The 17760-nt window shown below is 39.3% G+C and overlaps 1 protein-coding gene across 1 annotated transcript in view; it reads left to right on the top strand.

Annotated features, from left to right (window-relative positions):
* Positions 1-14311, top strand: part of AP3D1 (adaptor related protein complex 3 subunit delta 1) — a 145185-nt gene extending 130874 nt beyond the window's left edge. The window contains exons 25-32 of the mRNA XM_074303843.1: positions 1136-1285; positions 2607-2654; positions 3605-3794; positions 5880-5968; positions 6694-6779; positions 7395-7516; positions 11763-11842; positions 12148-14311. Of these exons, the coding sequence (XP_074159944.1) occupies positions 1136-1285; positions 2607-2654; positions 3605-3794; positions 5880-5968; positions 6694-6779; positions 7395-7516; positions 11763-11842; positions 12148-12243 (861 nt within the window). The 3' untranslated portion in view covers positions 12244-14311. The remainder of the gene's footprint in view (positions 1-1135; positions 1286-2606; positions 2655-3604; positions 3795-5879; positions 5969-6693; positions 6780-7394; positions 7517-11762; positions 11843-12147) is intronic.
* The last annotated feature ends 3449 nt before the right edge of the window (positions 14312-17760 follow it).

Below are 17760 nucleotides of genomic sequence, written 5' to 3'. Positions count from 1 at the left end.
TATGAACTTCAACTGAAAAAAAGGAGGTGCATAATATAGAGACAAGATTGCTTCAATTATTTAATAGCTATGCTTGCTTCAACCAGCATATATACTAAAATTGAAATGATACAGAGATGATTGGTAAAGTGTTACATATTTCTTTGTTTGCTTAATTGTGTTTTGTTTTTTTTCCCCCATTCCCGTGTTTTATTTTTGTTTATTTTTTTCCTTTTTGATCTGATTCTTTTTGCACAGCATAATGAATGTGGAAATACGTGTAGAAGAATTGCACATGTTTAACATATCAGATTGCTTGCTATCTTGGGGAAGGGGAAGGGAGAAAAATTTAGAACATAAAGTTTTACAAAGGTGAATGTACAGAGCTATCTTTGTGTGTATTTGGAAAAATAAAATGTTATTGAGGGGGAAAAAGTAATAACTATCTTAAATGAAAGAAGTATTAGACCTATTCTGCCTGACCAGAGGGGGAAATATGAAATAAAAATTTAAATTAAGGAAATTTAATCTTTATGAAAGGAGAATCTTCCTAACAATTATAGCTATTAAAAAGTGGAATGGGCTGCTTCAGGAGGTTTAGTGATTTTTTTCTCACTAGAGATGTTTAAAGGAATACCATATGATAGATATAATATAGAATAAATTTTTATTCAGATTTGCGTTGAATCTGATCCCCTTTGAGTAAGTTTTCTTCTAACTTGGAAATTTTGGGAACTAGCTGGTAGATGTTGACCTAGAAGTGGGAAAAGGGCAAGAATGTTTCCTATGGCATCCTTCAGTTCTAAAATTCTAATTTAGCTGAGGCACAGAGCAATTTTAGGGACGTAGAATGAAATAAGACTGGTAAAAAATCTTCTCAGATAAAGGAATTGGTTATTCTGGAGGGAGTCTGGAATCACTGAAGAATTTTGAGCCCCAGAAGGACATGACATGATCTCAGGATGAGGAGGGAGAACTTTAATAATTTAAAGAGGATATCAAGGGGTTCTTTACAAAATTTTCTTTGGAACTTAATGCTCTAAATTGTATTAGAAGTATAATTTGTAGCGATTTAGTCAGTTTTCCATAAATATTGAAGCCTCACCTAAAAGGAATTATTTTAAGAATTTTTTGTTGACTCTTTTTTGGGTTCTAGAAATCCTCCAAACATAAGAAGAAAAAGCATAAGAAGGAAAAGGAAGAAAAGTCCAAGGACAAAAAGAAATCCAGAAAGAAGAAGCATCCAAGTGAAGATGAACAAGTAGAAGCTATACAAAACGGCACTCTTGATGATGAACCCCTCCCGGTGAGAGGGTGCTTAAGACCACTTCTGGCTCTGCAGGAAGTTGGTGATATTCATGAGCTCCCTTAGATGGATGAGAGGCAATGCTGGACGCTTAGAACCAACCAGAATTCACCCAGCAGCTTACCACAAACATGATTTGGTCTTGACTTGGGCCTCAGTAGATTTTTTATCCTCACAGGGAGTTTTGAGGGCTAGCAATCTGTTCAGAATGGTTCTCCTGGCTGTCTCTGGTTATTTCCTTTTATGTTACAGAGATGGTTTGATTATTAATTATTGTGATAATTTGTGCTTCGAAATCCTTTCTTTCACATAAATCCTGCTAGACTGAGGAGGGCAGGCATTATTATCCTGCTTATGATAGGTGAGGACATGGAGACTCCAAGAGATTGAGTAATATTAAATGAAGGAGCCAGCACTTACACTTAACCCAGAGCTTTTTTCTTTCTCTTCCCAAGCTTCTTAGTAGTTTGTATGGTTTGGTTAGCGAGTTCTGCAGTGTCTTGTAAATCAATAATAAGTAAGCATTTATTAAACACCTCCTACACAATAGGACACAAATCAAATAGATACTGCCCCCAACTTACACACACACACACACACACACACACACACACACACACACACACACACACACACACACACACACACAATGGACCAGAAGGCTTTGATCTGGGAGAGGGGGAAGACCAGGAATGGGCTCCCCATGGAACCAGAGCAGGGAGCCTATGATCTATGAGGCAGCTCAAAGGCTAGTTTGATTAGATATAGTGTGTGGAAAGGCAACTAAGATATCATAAAGGTGGAAAGGGCTGTAAATGCTAAGAAAAAGACCTGATACAGGTCCTAAATTCACTGTAGTTGGGGTTGATATTGTCAGACATGTACTTTTTAAAAAGTCCCTTTGCTTAAGATAGGGAGAGCCAATCAAGAGGCTTATCAGAATGATGCAGGTGAGAGAGCTGAGGAGATCTTGAACTAGATTGGTGGCTTTGTGAGGGGAGACAAGGGGGATGTCTGCAAGAATTGTGCATCTAGGGTAGAGTTTCTATTGGGCTTCTCTATCCCAAGTTAGAATTCTTCTTAAGTAAGCTCAAGGTAATTTTATTTCCTAAGGATAAAAGTTAATTCATTCTTTAAATTGTTTTATATGCTTGACACTTGCAAGCTCCATTCTTAGAACTAAATTGTATTTATCATCCTAAACTCAAAGATCACCAGCAAGATTTATTAGCAAAGAATAAGGGTCTCACTTTATTCAGATCAGATTTCTTTGCTTTCCATAAGCTTTCTATACTGAAAATGTTTTCTTTTACCTCCCTAGCCTATGTCCAGTTACTGCCTTCTAGCTGAAAATACTTTCATTAAAATGGTGAGTAACCTGATCTGGAGTAACTAGTATGGCTTAGAGGAAACAATCTGATCTTAGACTAAAGAGCACCATCCTTCCTCTACTGAGATCAATTTGTATTGGTTAGGATGAGCCACCAGTTCTTCAACAGAAGGATATTCTTATCTTCTCATTAAAAGTTAAAAAAAAAAAAAGTGTACAGGTCACTATTTCTTTGTTGGTCTTCACATCTTGCAAATAGAACCTAATTATCATGTTTAATTGGCTTTTTGTTTTCTATGGAAATGTGCAAGATCTCATTCTACAATGAGTGGATTATTTTTTAACTAATAGTACATATTTCCAAGTTGTTCCTTTAAGTGAATAAGACATGGGAAGTGATGAGTAGCATGCTCTGTCAGAGTGTAGAATGTCCCCTGATATTTGCTATATCTCTAAAATGATTTTTTCCCAGCATATATATCATATATGTATGTATGCCATATAGATAGATTTTATTTATATATATATATACATATATATATATTTAATTTGCTTCATTTCATAAGCTACACTGAGAATTTATCCAAACTAGATTAAATTTTGATGGGTAAATTACAGCTTGTATTTGGGCAGCTAGGTGGCACAGTGAATAGTGTGCCAGATATGGAGTCAGAAAGACCTATGTTCCTGAGTTCAAATCTGGCCCCAGACACTTACTAGCTGGGTGACTCTGGGCAACTCTCTTAACCCTATTTCCTTGGTTTCCTCATTTATAAAATGAGCTGGAGAAGGAAATGGCAAACCACTCCAGTATCTTTGCCAAGAAAACCCTAAATAGGAATCACAAAGAGTTGGATGTGACTGAACAACAAGACTGATGTTAGGATTTTTTCCCCTTATTTCTTCTTAATCTGACTTAACTTTTATCCTGTACTTAGCAGGTACTAAAAACAACTTACACAACTCCTTTCTGACTTGACTATTTGCAGACATATGACATTCAAGGCAATCTTCAGAAGGATAGTCAAGTGACGGTGTCTGTGATTTTTGAAAACAAGAGCGATAGCTTCCTGAAAAGCATGGAATTGAATGTGCTGGATTCACTGAATACAAAAATGTCTCGGCCAGAAGGCACCTCAGTACATGATGGAGTCCCTGTGCCTTTCCAGCTGCCCCCTGGTAAGCAAACCTGAAGCCAGATTAACACATCTCTTTGATGGGGGGTTGGGAAAAGTGGGTGCATATGAGCTGTAGGTGAGGAAAAGCTTTGATCTTTCATCCCAGTCTAAATAGCAAAATATGTGTGAAAAGACTTGGAAGTTTGAAAATGCTGGCAGCGAGTTCCTTCTAAAGATATCCCACTGAAAAGCATTTCATGATGCTATTATCATAAATGATGGTGATTCCTGTGGTAAAGTCCAGAGATGTCATTGATATTCAGCCAGTCTCTCTTATATAACAGGATTCCCATCTGACCAACTGTCCCCTGTGGCACCATTACTAGACTTTGTATCCCAAGTCCTTAACATAAAGCCTCACATATAGTAAGTTCTTAATGAGTACTTGTCAATTGATAGACCATGCAAATATGCAAATTCAAACTGCTGAAAAAATATTATGAAAATATTCCTTACATGAATCTTGAATAAATTCATCATCATAACATGATAATCACATATGATTATTATATTTTAGTTCATATTTTCAGAGTACTTTAAGGTTTATAAAGTGCTTTCTCTTACAAGCGCCTGAACTAGATTGTACAAGTATTCTCATCCTCATCCTCCTGATGAGGATTCTGATGCTGAGAGGTTAAGGGATTCCCTTATAGTCATATAGTAAATGTAAGAGTTGAGATTCAAATCCAGGTCTGCTTACTCTAGCACCAATGCTCTCTCCCCACTTGCCAGACCAAGACCCAACAGATCTAGAAATTATCCCCAAAACTTAGGAGCCATATTTTTCCCCTCTAGTTTTCAAGGAAAGAAAAACAACTAGAAGATTATCTTAACTTGCTCATAGAACTTGAAGTTGGAAGGGACTAAAGAAGTCATTTTTTCAGATCACTTCATTTTACATATTAAGAAACAGAGACCCAAAGAGGGAAAATGATTTGTGTAATGTATACAGCTAGTAGCAAAACCAGAATTCAAACCAATTCTGAGTTCTGTGCAGTGCTATCTTATAGGGTCTCAGTCTTTTGAAAAGAAGTATTGCTGTTTGGTTTGAATATGAAGTTAGAATTCATTATCATGATGACTGATATTTCATTTTCATAAATATCAGCAAATTCCATTGTGTTTCCTGTGTGGCCTATTATATTGTAAGAAGGAAATGTATTAAAGAATCATCAACTGAAAATTTATGTTCCTAGAGAGCATAAGAAAAGTCATCTTTTGATTTGTTATAAGGCCTACCAATTTTCAAAAACCATCATCTTCTAAACCTAGTTTAAATAAAAATCATGACACCTGGAGAAAGACACATATACAAGTCCACATCTCAGTGGTTCTCCATAGTGTCATAGGGCCAGAAGGCACTTTTTGGCTCATTTGGTCCAGCCTGTTAATTTAGAAAATAGGTAATGTAAGGCTCTAAAGGGCCAACTGGCTTCCCCAAAGCTTCCCCAGTACTCAGAAATAGTAACAAACCTCAGATGCAAAAACCAATGTTCTTCCCATTATTATTTAAGTATTCAGTCGTTTTTTAACCCTTCATGAGCCCATAGACCATAGCATGCCAATTCTGACCAGAAAGTTTTCTTGGCAAAGATCCTGGAGTCATTTGCCACTTCCTTCTCCAGTTAACTCCTTGCCCAAATTCACACAACTAGTACCTTCCAACTAAAGCCAGGTTTGAACACTTGTGCTCACACATGTGTATACACACACACACAGACACACACACACACCACACACACACACACTCTCTCTCTCTCTCTCAGAACTTGCCTTATTCAGAATCAGAATCACCTGGCTTTTTTCTTCCTCGCCAATACTTGTTCTTAATCCAAGGCAGCTTTCTAATCTCAGAAAGAAGGAGAAATGGTGTCTTTAGTGAGAACAAATCAAGGATGGGCCCCGTGGACAATGAAGGTACTTCCTCCGTCCCTTTCTGTCCCTTAGTCACTTGATAAACACATTCTGTGGATGAGAACTGCGTCATTAATACATTCTCCCTGTCTCATCCTCCTGTGATTTTCACGCACCCTGCTTTTCTTGGCGTCTCATTTCTTTCTCCCTCACCCATCTCTCTCCATGTCAGGAATCTCTAATGAAGCCCAGTTTGTGTTTACTGTTCAGAGCATCATCATGGCACAGAAGCTAAAAGGGACGCTGTCCTTTATAGTCAAAGTAAGTGCAGCTTTAAACTCTGTTTTTGCATTGAGTCTGAACTGTGTGGGCTTTTGAGTTTGCATATAGAAAGCACTGCTTTAAAGGGCTTCTCTGGAGCAGCATTTCACCTGTCACATTTCACTTGCCAACCGAACCCTCCAAAGGGACTGCCAACTTCAGAGCGCTTGTCCCAAAAGTTGTTTGCAATTTCATTGTTTGATGCTTGACCCTGCCTTAAGGTGAGCAGATCAGCTGTGATGGGCTAACCTGCCAGTGGGAGAACCGGCTTGGAGCTACAGGGTTCCTCCTAAAAACTGGCATTGCCTGAGGTAACTGGGTCCATTTTCTTAACATAAAAAAAAGAAAGGAAAACCCAAATATATCTATGTTTAAAGGAGTCCAACAGGCTTTAGTCAGAGATAAAGTTCTTAAGGTATTGTGGGACTTAACTTTGTTAAGGTGTTGATTTTTAGCCGCAACATAATTTTTAAAGTTCAGGACCCAGGGAATGAGTTTTTAAAATACAAATCCTGTCCTTTCCTCCCCTATTCTCCCTTCCTATAACTTCAGTGGAATCACTGGGGCAGTGCCTGCCACTGGGTGTGGGTTTCCTTCACTTGTGCAGGAGGCCTATCCTGCTGTGGGGATGATGCTGGAACCTAGGGATCCTGAGGGCACTTCAGGGTCTCCCTTCTGCAGAGCCCTTAGCCTCCATTCATCTCATTTCCTTTGGCCTGTTGCAGAATGACGAAGGCTCCACTCATGAAAAGCTAGATTTCAAATTACACTTCAGCTGCACCTCATACTTGATCACCACGCCTTGCTATAGGTAAGTGGGTAATGAAGGCAGCAGCTCCAACCTCCCTCACAGCTTCCTGTTCTGCCACTTCCTACTTGGGCTCTTGCTTTGGCTTTGTACATCCAGCTGAGCTTTGGCTGTAGATATCCCAGTTGTTGCATGAACTACCCAGTGTGCCTTGCTAGTCACTAAGCCCTTTTTTTTCTCTAATTCATTTGTCTCACATGTTGTTTTGTTAAAGAAAGCACAGTGACTTTGGGTAACATTAATTTGAAGTTTCTCATGGACTTGCTTAAAAATGACATTTTGACCTAAAAAAGAAAGTGTCCCCATCTCTAAAATTAGCATGAAAGTTTGTGACTTGTCAGCAGGAGATTTTAAGCTAGTAATGTTTTATATGAGACACTTGGGCATACCATCCCGCCAAGAATTTGTTGTCTCCTCACCTTGGTAGTAAAAGTACTGTATATTTTTTATAAAAGTATTACAGCTTTTAACATTTGATTCCTTGCTGCCTTTATAGTTCTTGCTATATTTCTTCTTTTGGGAGTGGGAATTGATTTATACTATCTGGGGAGCCTAGAACATTCATTCAGTATAGTCTTGGGGTTGTCCTTCCCTCCCCATTTTGTGTTTTTGGGACAGTGATGCATTTGCCAAGTTGCTGGAGTCTGGTGAACTGAGCATGAATTCCATAAAAGTTGATGGAATTAGCATTTCTTTCCAACACTTACTGGCGAAGATTTGTTTTCACCATCACTTTTCAGGTAAATATATTTCATCTCTTTTTCCTCTTTTAACCTTTTCTCATTAACATTTGAATAAAAGGGTTTTCCTAATAGAACTGCCTTCTTCCTTTGGGATAATTTCTGCTTTGAGGAATACAGAATTATTATATGCTGAGACACATCAGGGAGCAGGGAGATTTTATAACTTAGTCTAAACTAAGGATCATTTGCCCAAAGGATTTGGAGCTGGAAGAAATGTCAGACATTACCTGGAACAATCCTCTCATTTTAATGATAAAGAAAGTGAGATTAAATGACTTACCGGATGATTTTCCTTAACTTCATCTAAAATCTGCCTCTCCTTGACTTCTTTTCATTGGTACCAATTCTACCTTGTAAAGATAAGAACAAATCTACTTCCTCTTCTTTGTTTTTTGGGGGTTTTTTAATTTAATTTATTTTTTAACATTTTTTTTTTTTGACAGTACATATGCATGGTTAATTTTTTACAACATTATCCCTTGCACTCCCTTCTATGCTGAATTTTCCCCTCCTTCCCTCCACTCCCTCCCCTAAATGGTAGGCATCCTCATACATGTTAAATATGTTATAGTGTATCCTAGATACAATATATGTGTGCAGAACCGAATTTCTTGTTGCACAGGAAGAATTGGATTCAGAAGGTAAAAATAACATGGGAAGAAAAACAAAAGTGCAAACAATTTACACTCAATTCCCAGTGTTCCTTCTCTGGGTGTAGCTGATTCTGTCCATCATTGATCAATTGGAACTGAATTAGATCTTCTCTTTGTTGAAGATATCCACGTCCATCAGAATACATCCTCATACAGTACTGTTGAAGTGTATAATGATCTCCTGGTTCTCCTCATTTCACTCAGCATACTTCCTCTTCTTTGTGACTGGCCTTCATTTACTTGAAGATAGCTCTATGTCTTCCCCTCACCCATTTTTCTTGAAACTGAATCCTGTGAGCTTACCCCAACCAAGTAAAGCATCTCCTTAACTTGTTAGCCTGCATCTTTTATCATATGTTCCTCTTAGGGGCAGAATCTTTTTGCCTCTCCATCGTACTCAGCTCCCAGATCACTCTGAGAATGAAGGACCAACAGTAGTGTATTGTGTAAATGGCTGATTTTTTTAAAGTTAGAGAGTAAAAAAAAAGTAAGCGTAACTAATCAATGCATTGAAAAAGTTCAAAAATCTGTACAATATATAATACCTAAATATAATATCTCCATGGAGAGGTGGATTGGAGTTATCTTTTCATTTAAATTCTGCTTGATCTTTGTAATTTGTTACTGTTACTTTTGATTTTATATGTGTACTTCTTTTCATTTACATTGTTACATATCATTTATATAGTTATTATGTGAGTTCTTTCCTTGGCCTTGCTTACTTCACCTTGTATCAATTCACATAAATCTTTCCATGTTTCTCTATTTTTCACATACTTAATTTATTAAAGCATAATAATATTCCTTTATATTCTTATACCACAATTTTGTTTAGCCCTTCCCAATATGATGGATATCTACTTTGTTTATAATTCTTTGCTATGACAAAAAGTGCTGCTATAAATATTTTGGTATATATGAAGCCTTTCTTTATTTGCTTAATTCCAAATTGCTTTGGTTGTACTCTTTTGAATTGTGCCACTTTGTAGGTCTTCAAACAATGTATTAGTGTGATGATTATTCTACATTCCATCCAACACTAACTTTGTTATTTTTTGTTATTTTTGTCAATGTCCTTCTCTCTCCACTTTGTGGTATAAAAGGGTGTGGGATGTAAAGTAAAACTTCAGTTATTTTGATTTTCATTTCTTTTATTATGTGTGATTTGGAAAAAAAAATTTTTATATAGTTATGAATAGTTTGCAGTTCTTTTGAGAACTCTTTGCTCATATCTTTGACAACTTATCTATTGGGGAATGGTTATTAGTCTTTTATATATTTATTTATTGTTTATGCATCTAGCATATCAAACCATTATCAGAGAAATTTGATATAAAGTTTTTTTCCCCAGTTCCTTTTCCATTTTATCATAGGTACATTAGTTTTGTGTGTAGAAGCTTTTCAATTTCACATAATCAAATCTATCTATTTTAATTTTTTTTGTCATTGCTTTTATGTCGTTTCATATGTAAGTACTGAGAACTGGATTTATGCTGTGATCATTTTTCAGAATGAACACTTCAACTAATACATTAATGCCATCTAGAGTAAGAATCTAAGGATATTGGCTGCAGAAAGTGATTTCTCATCCTTGAAGCTTTAAAAAAATCCATCGTTTGTCAAATAAAAGCCTAAGAATTTAGATATTACTCTTATAACTACTTATTGTAATATTTGCCTATTGTTTTGGTTGAATTACTGAAAAGAGAGATAAGAATAAGTTCAACTAGTGTCTTTTTGATTTCCATGTTTTTTAATAACCTCATTATCTTCACAATCACATTAGTTTAAAACATTGATGTCATATTGGACTCTTTTCTTTTCTCTTATTCCTGCTGTGTCCAGTCAATCACCATGTCCCCATTGATTCTTTTTACTACTTCATTCCTAGGCCATTAGAGGTATTCTTCATTCATCTTCTCCCTTCACCTCAGTTCCTTTCTGCACTTCAGTTCTGATTTCTTTTCCTTCTGAGCTTTCCTCGTGTCAGTGTCTCTCTCCAAGCCTCTTGTTACTTCTGCATGTTGCACATGGCTTAGGCTCGTTTCCACACTCTGGCCCCTTCCTCTCTTCTCCAGAATGGATCCCCAGTTTTTCCCTATTTGGACTCCTTCACTGCAGCCAAGAAGGATGTCTGCTTACCATCCTCCACACATTGTAAGCTTTTTAGGCTCCCTGCCTTTGTTTGCAGCACATTCTGATATAATAGAAAGAACTCTGGATTTGGATCAAAAGAGCTGATTTCAGATCCTAGTCCTTATGATGTCCCAGTTGCATTACCTTCCCACTATAGACATCTTCCCCCCCCCCCTTTTTTTTTTTTCTGTTGCTCTCCTGCTCTGTCCTTTTCCCTGTCATTCTCCTCCTCCTTTGCCTACACTTTAATACTGACATTTTGCCTCCTTTTTCAAATCCTCCTTGACCATCCCCAGAAATATCCACATACATGAAAAATTCCCTTTGTCCCTTTATAAAAGAAGGAAAGGAAGGCTTGGTGACTGTCAGTGACTTCCTCCTGTCCCTCACTTCTATGTATCAAAATCCTATCCAATTTTCAAGGGTCATTTCAGATCACTCTAGTCGGAGTATCATATGCTACTTTTTTATATGTGCCTTTTAACCCCTACTAGATTGAGGGCAAAGATTATGTCTCAGTTATTTGAGTTACAGCACTCTTTTATATAGCAATAATTTAGTCAGTGTTTGAATGAATGAAGAAATAGAAACAGTGCTTCTTAGAAGATGCAAGCCACTGGGACAAGACTTGAAAACTGGAACATCCCCATCTCTCTCCATTCTACTTTGAAATGAAATCCCTGTGTTACTATCCAGCAGAAGCTTTTTGTCTTCACTGTAACACAGATGATTTATCTTCTACAGAATTTGGAGAATGGGATATTTTTCTCATTACAAAATGTGCATTTGTACAAAAAACTATTTTGTGCTTAAGGGGACTGCCAACTTTGCCTCTAGAGATAAGAATTGTGCTTACAGTCTCTCATTCTTGGTGTCATCCAGTTGTGCATTGAAATACTTCCAATATCCATCATTAATCTTAAGTGAGTTTAATATTCTTCCTCAGAATTCAAGTTCAAGCTGAATATTTTTCATTACAATTAATAATAGTAATAATAGCATTTATATAATGCCTTAAGGTTTGTAAAGCATTTCACAGATATGGTCTCATTTGATTCTCACAACAACCCTGTGAGATAGTACTGTCATGATCCTATTTTACAGTGGAGTAAACTGAGGTAGAGTTTAAGTGACTTTCCTAGAGTCACATAGCTAGTAAGGGGCAGATTTGAACTCATTTCTTCCTGACTCCGGGTCCAGTGCTGTATCCACTGCACCACCTTGAAAAAAATGAAAATTCTTTCCTAATTGAATGTAGAAACTGCTTCTAGTCCCTCCTTTGGGACTTGGGCTTGTAGCACTCATAATATTTCCAGATGGAGACTGCATCCCCCACCTCTTTTGCCTCCAATTTTCCCTGAATCTTGAGAATTGTCAGTGATGTTGAAAAACTGTCTAGGAATTTAGAATGTTGTTTGATAAAAGTTGACCCTTGATTGTTTAATGTGTTCTAGTTGTGGAACGAGTTGATTCCTGCGCTTCCATGTACAGCCGTTCTATCCAAGGACATCATGTCTGCCTGCTGGTGAAGAAGGTGAGGTTACTGTTCCTGGAAAGAGACTGAGGGAGTGGAAGTGGTCGAGAGCTGGAACAGAGAAGCGAGCTGCCGAGCCCCGGGGTCCCTTTGCCCCTTGTGGCAGAGCCACCACCTCTTCCCAAGCCTGAGCAGACTGACCAGGCGTGCCCAGCCTCCTTCACCCCTCCTAATGGGAGCCTGCTATTCAAGTGTAGACAGGGCCTCTGCTCTGGTGCTTGTGCTTTTCCAACAGCAATGGGAGGCTCCACTTAAAAGCTCTTGAGTTGTGCTGGCTCACGGTGTTTTTTTTTTTTCCTTTTCAGGGAGAGAATTCTGTATCAGTGGATGGGAAATGCAATGACCCCACCCTACTCAGCAATTTGTTAGATGAGATGAGAGAAACATTGGCAAAGTGTTGAATGGCCCCTCATGCCCTGCCTCTGCAGAAGACGCACCAAGGACAGCTTCAAGTGTTACATTTCTCCCTTGTCCGCATGTAGTAGACTGGGCACGTGCTTTTAATTTAATGTCACAGTCACCTGCAGTTTAGACATCCCAAGGCTGTAGGTTACATTGGTTTCTTTTATTTAAAGTTTTTCACTTTGAAACTTTTTACCAACTGTAGCAATAACCCTTTCCAGCCTCGAAACCTTCTGAAGTCCAAGACTACCCAAAGTCTCTGTATCCAGCTGTTTTCCATAGTCTAGTTGTAGCCTTCCCCCATCCTGATTTTGGGTGCTAGAACCCCCGACTAGCCACAGAGGGACCCCTATGGCAGTAACTGTGTCAGTTCTTAAGAAGGGAACTCAAGGCAAGTAGGCAGAACTTCCCTTCAGAGCCATGAGGAGCATGTATGTAACCAGCTGGTGTGCAGTCCAGATTTTCCCTGAATCCTTTACTGTAAAGAAACTTGATTTTGGGTTTTGAGTAATTAGAGGATGGGGGAGGGAAAAGGGGGAAGTAGAAAAGGAGAGAAGAGAAGATACAGTTCAGCTGACTTGGACTTCTATTTTGGAACAAAGCCCGGGGGCTGAAAAGAGTTAAATTCCTTTTTTCCCCCTCCCTTGTTCATCTCAAAATCTGCACAATTATATATCCCCTTCTAGTGATTTCTTGCTGATGTGCTCTTGTAAAATCCACCAAAATCTCACATCATTGAAAAGGTAGAATATAGCAAAGGAATTAAAAGTCCAAAGGAATGTGTGGGTATGGATGTAGGTGTGTCTGCGTCTGAGTGTGGATTGTGTCTGTGTCCTTGACAGGAAAAACTCTATGGCTTGTCCTATGAGGTTGACAAGTACTATTATCAACTTCACTCGCCCTTGAAGTTTTCATTTGCCCCCAAATAGAGCGTAAAAGATGTAATGGTGGATCACTTTCCCCTTGTTCCTCATAAACTTTGTCACAGTACTGATTTTTCATCTGAAAGTGGCTGATTAGAGCCCCAACAGGGTCCCACAAATCTCAGCTGTTGTTGAGAGGAACTGCCTGGGTAGAAAGGGCCTTAGGTTTGGGTTTAGAATCTGCCACTACAGACACAAGAACTAGTATAGTGACAGTGGAAATAATCAACTAGAATCATTGATGGCTAAAAGGGATTGATTGTTCTTGCTCTTGATGATGATCCCGTCATACTCTGTTCCATCTTGTTTCAGGGGAGGGTGTGGAATTTTGAGATTCTATGCCAATTTTAAGGGTGTATTTTAGAACCCCTTCCTCTCCTCTCATTACTGGAACTGTGGTTTTCAACACGGTGCAACTGCAGCTGTCGGGTGTCCAGAAAGACAAGAAAGGGACAAACTCAGGTTGTTTGCACTTAAATGTTCTTGGCAATATTTGAAATGCCATTCCAGAGGCTTCACTATTACCAACCACCTCCCGGTGGAAATCGTGAGGCCACTAGGCCCACATAGTAACTTCTCCAGGACAGCATGTGTGCTGGGAAGGAAGCCCAGGGCCTCTTCATAGGCCGTCTCAGTGTGTACAAGGTGTGAGGGAAGCTCTGGGCTTCTTTGCAATAAGCTCCTGGCATGAAACTGTGTGTCTGCAAGGAGCCCTTCCTTAGCAGCATCGATGAGATGAGATCTAAGAAGCATTATTTGTTGTCTGATTGCACTTGTCTATGCCAGGGATTAGTGGGCAACAGTTCAGTCGGCTGGTGAAGTGTCATTCTGGTTTGGGACAGCCAGCTTGTGTTTTAAAAGACTGAGCATCTTGAAAACTGTCGTCAAAGATAATGGTCCTTAATGAATGGAAATCCACATTTTCTTTTTCATGGATAAAACTGTCACTTTAGCATGTAGAGTATTCTCTATTACAGAATCCTGTGCAGTGATTCTAGAATTTTGAGACTGTATGATGTGTTATATTAAAGAATTTTATTTGCTATCAACATTCCCTTACAAAGAAAAGGAAAAACATACCACAAGCTGCTGTAATGATTTTGTGTCAAGATGATCCAATAAAATTTCAAAACAGAAGTTTAAATTTGGTGTGTCCTCTCTATATTTCATGTACCAACATTTTACACTTCTCCCAGAGGCATGCAGTCACTGAATTTTAGAGTTGGAAGGAACCTTAACAGCCTCTAGTCAAGCTCATGTCAAAACAAAGAATTTTCCCTCACGCAACTCTGATAATTAGTCATCTGGCCCCTGTTCAGTGACCCCTAATAAGGGAAACCTACAGTCCTCAGCCTTTGTAGACAGCTCCCACACTTCTAATCTTCCATTACCCTGGGAACAGTAAGAATGTCAGAGTAGGGGAGTTGGTCCCTACGATCATGAGACTTTAACTTGAAAGAGACCTTAGAAATAATAGAGTTCAACCTTTTTACAGATGGGGAAATTGAGGTCTGGAAAGATATGGGATTTGCCTAAGTTCATATAGGTAGAAAGTGATGCATGTGAGTTTGGAACCCAGTTCTCTCTCTCAACATGGCACTCTTCTCACCTCACCGTGCTGCTTCAGGGGAGGATGGGGATTTTGAGATTCTGGGTCAGAGTTAAGGGTGCGTTTTAGAGCCCCCCTTCTCTCATCTCATTATCAGAACTATGTTTTTCAATACGGTGTCACGGCAGCTGTCAGGAGGATGTGTGGAAAGGGTGGTTAATAGGCCCTTCCAGTAGCTGTGCAACTGTAGACAAACCACTTACCCTGTCAGAGCCTTAGTTTACTTATCTTTATAATGGGATACTAACTTTATATTTATATCATGGAAATTATTGTATGTGTAGGTGCTTTGGCAAGAAGTGGTAGTCTTACACACACACACACACACACACACACACACACACACACGTGTGATCATTTCCTTTGATATGCAGTTTAACAGATTATTCCCTTCACTCATCATGGAAGTTGGAAAAACGGGAAGTACAGCAGATAAATTAAATCCATTAAGATTTCATGTCAGAGATGTGAAGGCAAATGTCTCTACTCTTGCCTCCTCCCTTTCTAATTAGTTCTCTCCCCTCTCTTCTATTTTTACATCCACCTTCCTCCTTTGCTCCAAAGTCAGAGGCCTTTCTTCTTGCCAAGACTTAGGAATCCCTCTGTGATTTTATCCCATCCAGGACTTTGCCTCTTTTGTCATTCCCCTTCTCTTAGAACTTCAGCTTTTCCCTACCATGACTCATTCTTCACTGCAAAACATCCTCAATCAGCTTTTTAAATCTTTCAACAGCCTGACTTCTTGCCACCTTCCTTTTTTTTGGGGGGGGGGGGGCTGAGGTAATTGCCCAGGATCACACAGCTGGGAAATGTTAAGTGTCCGAGGCCAGACATGAATTCAGGTCTTTCTGACTTCAGGGCTGGTGCTCTATGCACTGTACCAGCTAGCTGCACCCTCCCCTTCCATTCTTTTTACACAAAATGAACTCTACAATCCAGAAACACTATGTGGTTGCTTGCATGGGACAGTCCTTTGTGCTAGTTGGACCCCCATGCTGGAAAGGTTTTCTCTCCTCATCTCAGCCTCCTAGTGTCTCTCAAAGTCACGGCTCAAATTTCATCTTCTGCAATTCCTCTCATTCGCCAGTACCTTCCCTCTGAAATTACCCCCATTTACACTGTGTATCTTGACTATCCATGATTACGTGCACTCTCATACCCCATTAGAATGCAAGCTTCTTGAGAATAAATTCACCAACATCGCTCCCCCCGTGTATTCTGGGAATCAGTGACCCCCACCTTGCTGTTCCTCACACAAACAGTCCATCTCCACATTGTGGGTGTTTTCTCTGGCTGTCCCTGTGCCTGAAATGTTCTCCCTCATCTCCTCCTCTTTGGCTTTCTTCAAGACCCAGCTAAAATCTCTCTACAAGACATCTTTCCCAACTTCTTTTAATACCAGTGCCCTCATTCTGTGGATTATCTCCCACTTATTCTGTATATATCTCCTTTGTTGTTAAGTGTTTGCATTAGTCTATGAGTTCCCTGAGAGCAGGAACTAAATTTTTTTGCTTTTCTTTGTATCTCCAGCCCTTTGCACAGTGCCTGACACTTAGTTGATGCTTAATAAATAATTGCTTGTTGACTGATTTCTCAATGCTCCCAGCAATTCTCTGAGACTTAAATTACAGAGTAGGTGCCGGCTTATATTGGAAGAAAAAAGTCCTCATTGGGAGGAACTTCCTTTACAGTTTTGATTAAAAAACAAAAACCTCCCACAAGAAAAAGGACTTTATCCTTTACATCCACAGTAAATGGCCTTAATTTGGCTGTTTATTGATTTTACATTGTTATCGTCAGTCATCCTTCCACTTTCTCTTGGTTCTCTTACCCTTGACTGCTCCTGCTCTTCTTGCTAGATCATTCTCTCTCCTAATACCTTAGCACAGGTGCCACTAGGTCAACATTCAAAGCTCTCCTTTTTCTTTACACACTCTTCCTTGGAGATCTTTACTCTTCAATATCTCTACAATGATTCTTTCCAAATCGATTTTATCTTCTCTGCCCCGTTTCTCTTGTGTTACATTGTAATATCTCCCAACTGTCTTCCAGTCACTGAATGTGTCATTGTTACCTTAAATTCAGTATTGCCAGAATGGAACTCATCATCTCCCCTAGCCAGGCCTTGCTCTGAAATCCCCTATTTCTGATAAAGCATGTGATAGAAGCAGAATCTGTAGATGGCCCTCCTTCCAGAAGGCAGGAATCCCACTTCTGACACTACCTGTGTCACCTTGAACAAGTCAATCAGCCTCAGTTTCTTTAGCTATAAAGGGGGGGACACTGGACTACAAAGCCTCTTAGCTACCAGTCCATGAGTCTGTGAGGCCATCCTTGGGACGCATTTAGCCTGGGAGGCTAGGACCAGAACTTTTGTTTTGACTTCCTTGCCCTCAGAGGCATAAAAGCCTTACCTTTGAGGTCCTATTTCCTCTCTGGCTTAGAAGAGTAGCATCTTAGTCGTATCAGCATCCGTTTTAATGTTAGGGATTGTATCCTTTTGTTTAATCCATTACTATTAGTAAGGATATTTTTGCCATGTTTTAGTGCTTATCACATTGCACGTTAATCCCAAACCTGTGACCCTGATGTGACCCTTGACATTCCCCTCTCCTTCACCTCACCCCCTTATAGAAAACTTTGTAAAGTTGCCAAAACCATGTGACGTCTCCCTCCATAACATTCCCTGTAGCATCATTTTTACACACATATCTGTGTCTACACACACGACATAACTATATGTGTGTATAGATATACACAGGAGGAAGGGAGCGCTTGACAACTAGCATAGTCAGGAAAAGCTTTCTGTTCTTGACTGAACCTTGAAGGGAGCTGGGAAGGGAGAGAAGCTAAGTTAGTCTGGAGCACATCCCAGACGTGGATCCCAGCTTAGGTGGAGAGATGGAGACAGGAGGGGAGCCGTGTCCAGAGAAGACGCAGAGCATTCACCTTTAGCATCCCCTATCTTACAGACATGGAAGCGG

Source organism: Sminthopsis crassicaudata, chromosome 1 (assembly GCF_048593235.1).
Source record: "Sminthopsis crassicaudata isolate SCR6 chromosome 1, ASM4859323v1, whole genome shotgun sequence".
NCBI lineage: Eukaryota > Metazoa > Chordata > Mammalia > Dasyuromorphia > Dasyuridae > Sminthopsis > Sminthopsis crassicaudata.
The sequence above is the reverse complement of the archived record's forward strand: the minus strand, read 5'-3'. Positions and strand labels throughout refer to the sequence as shown.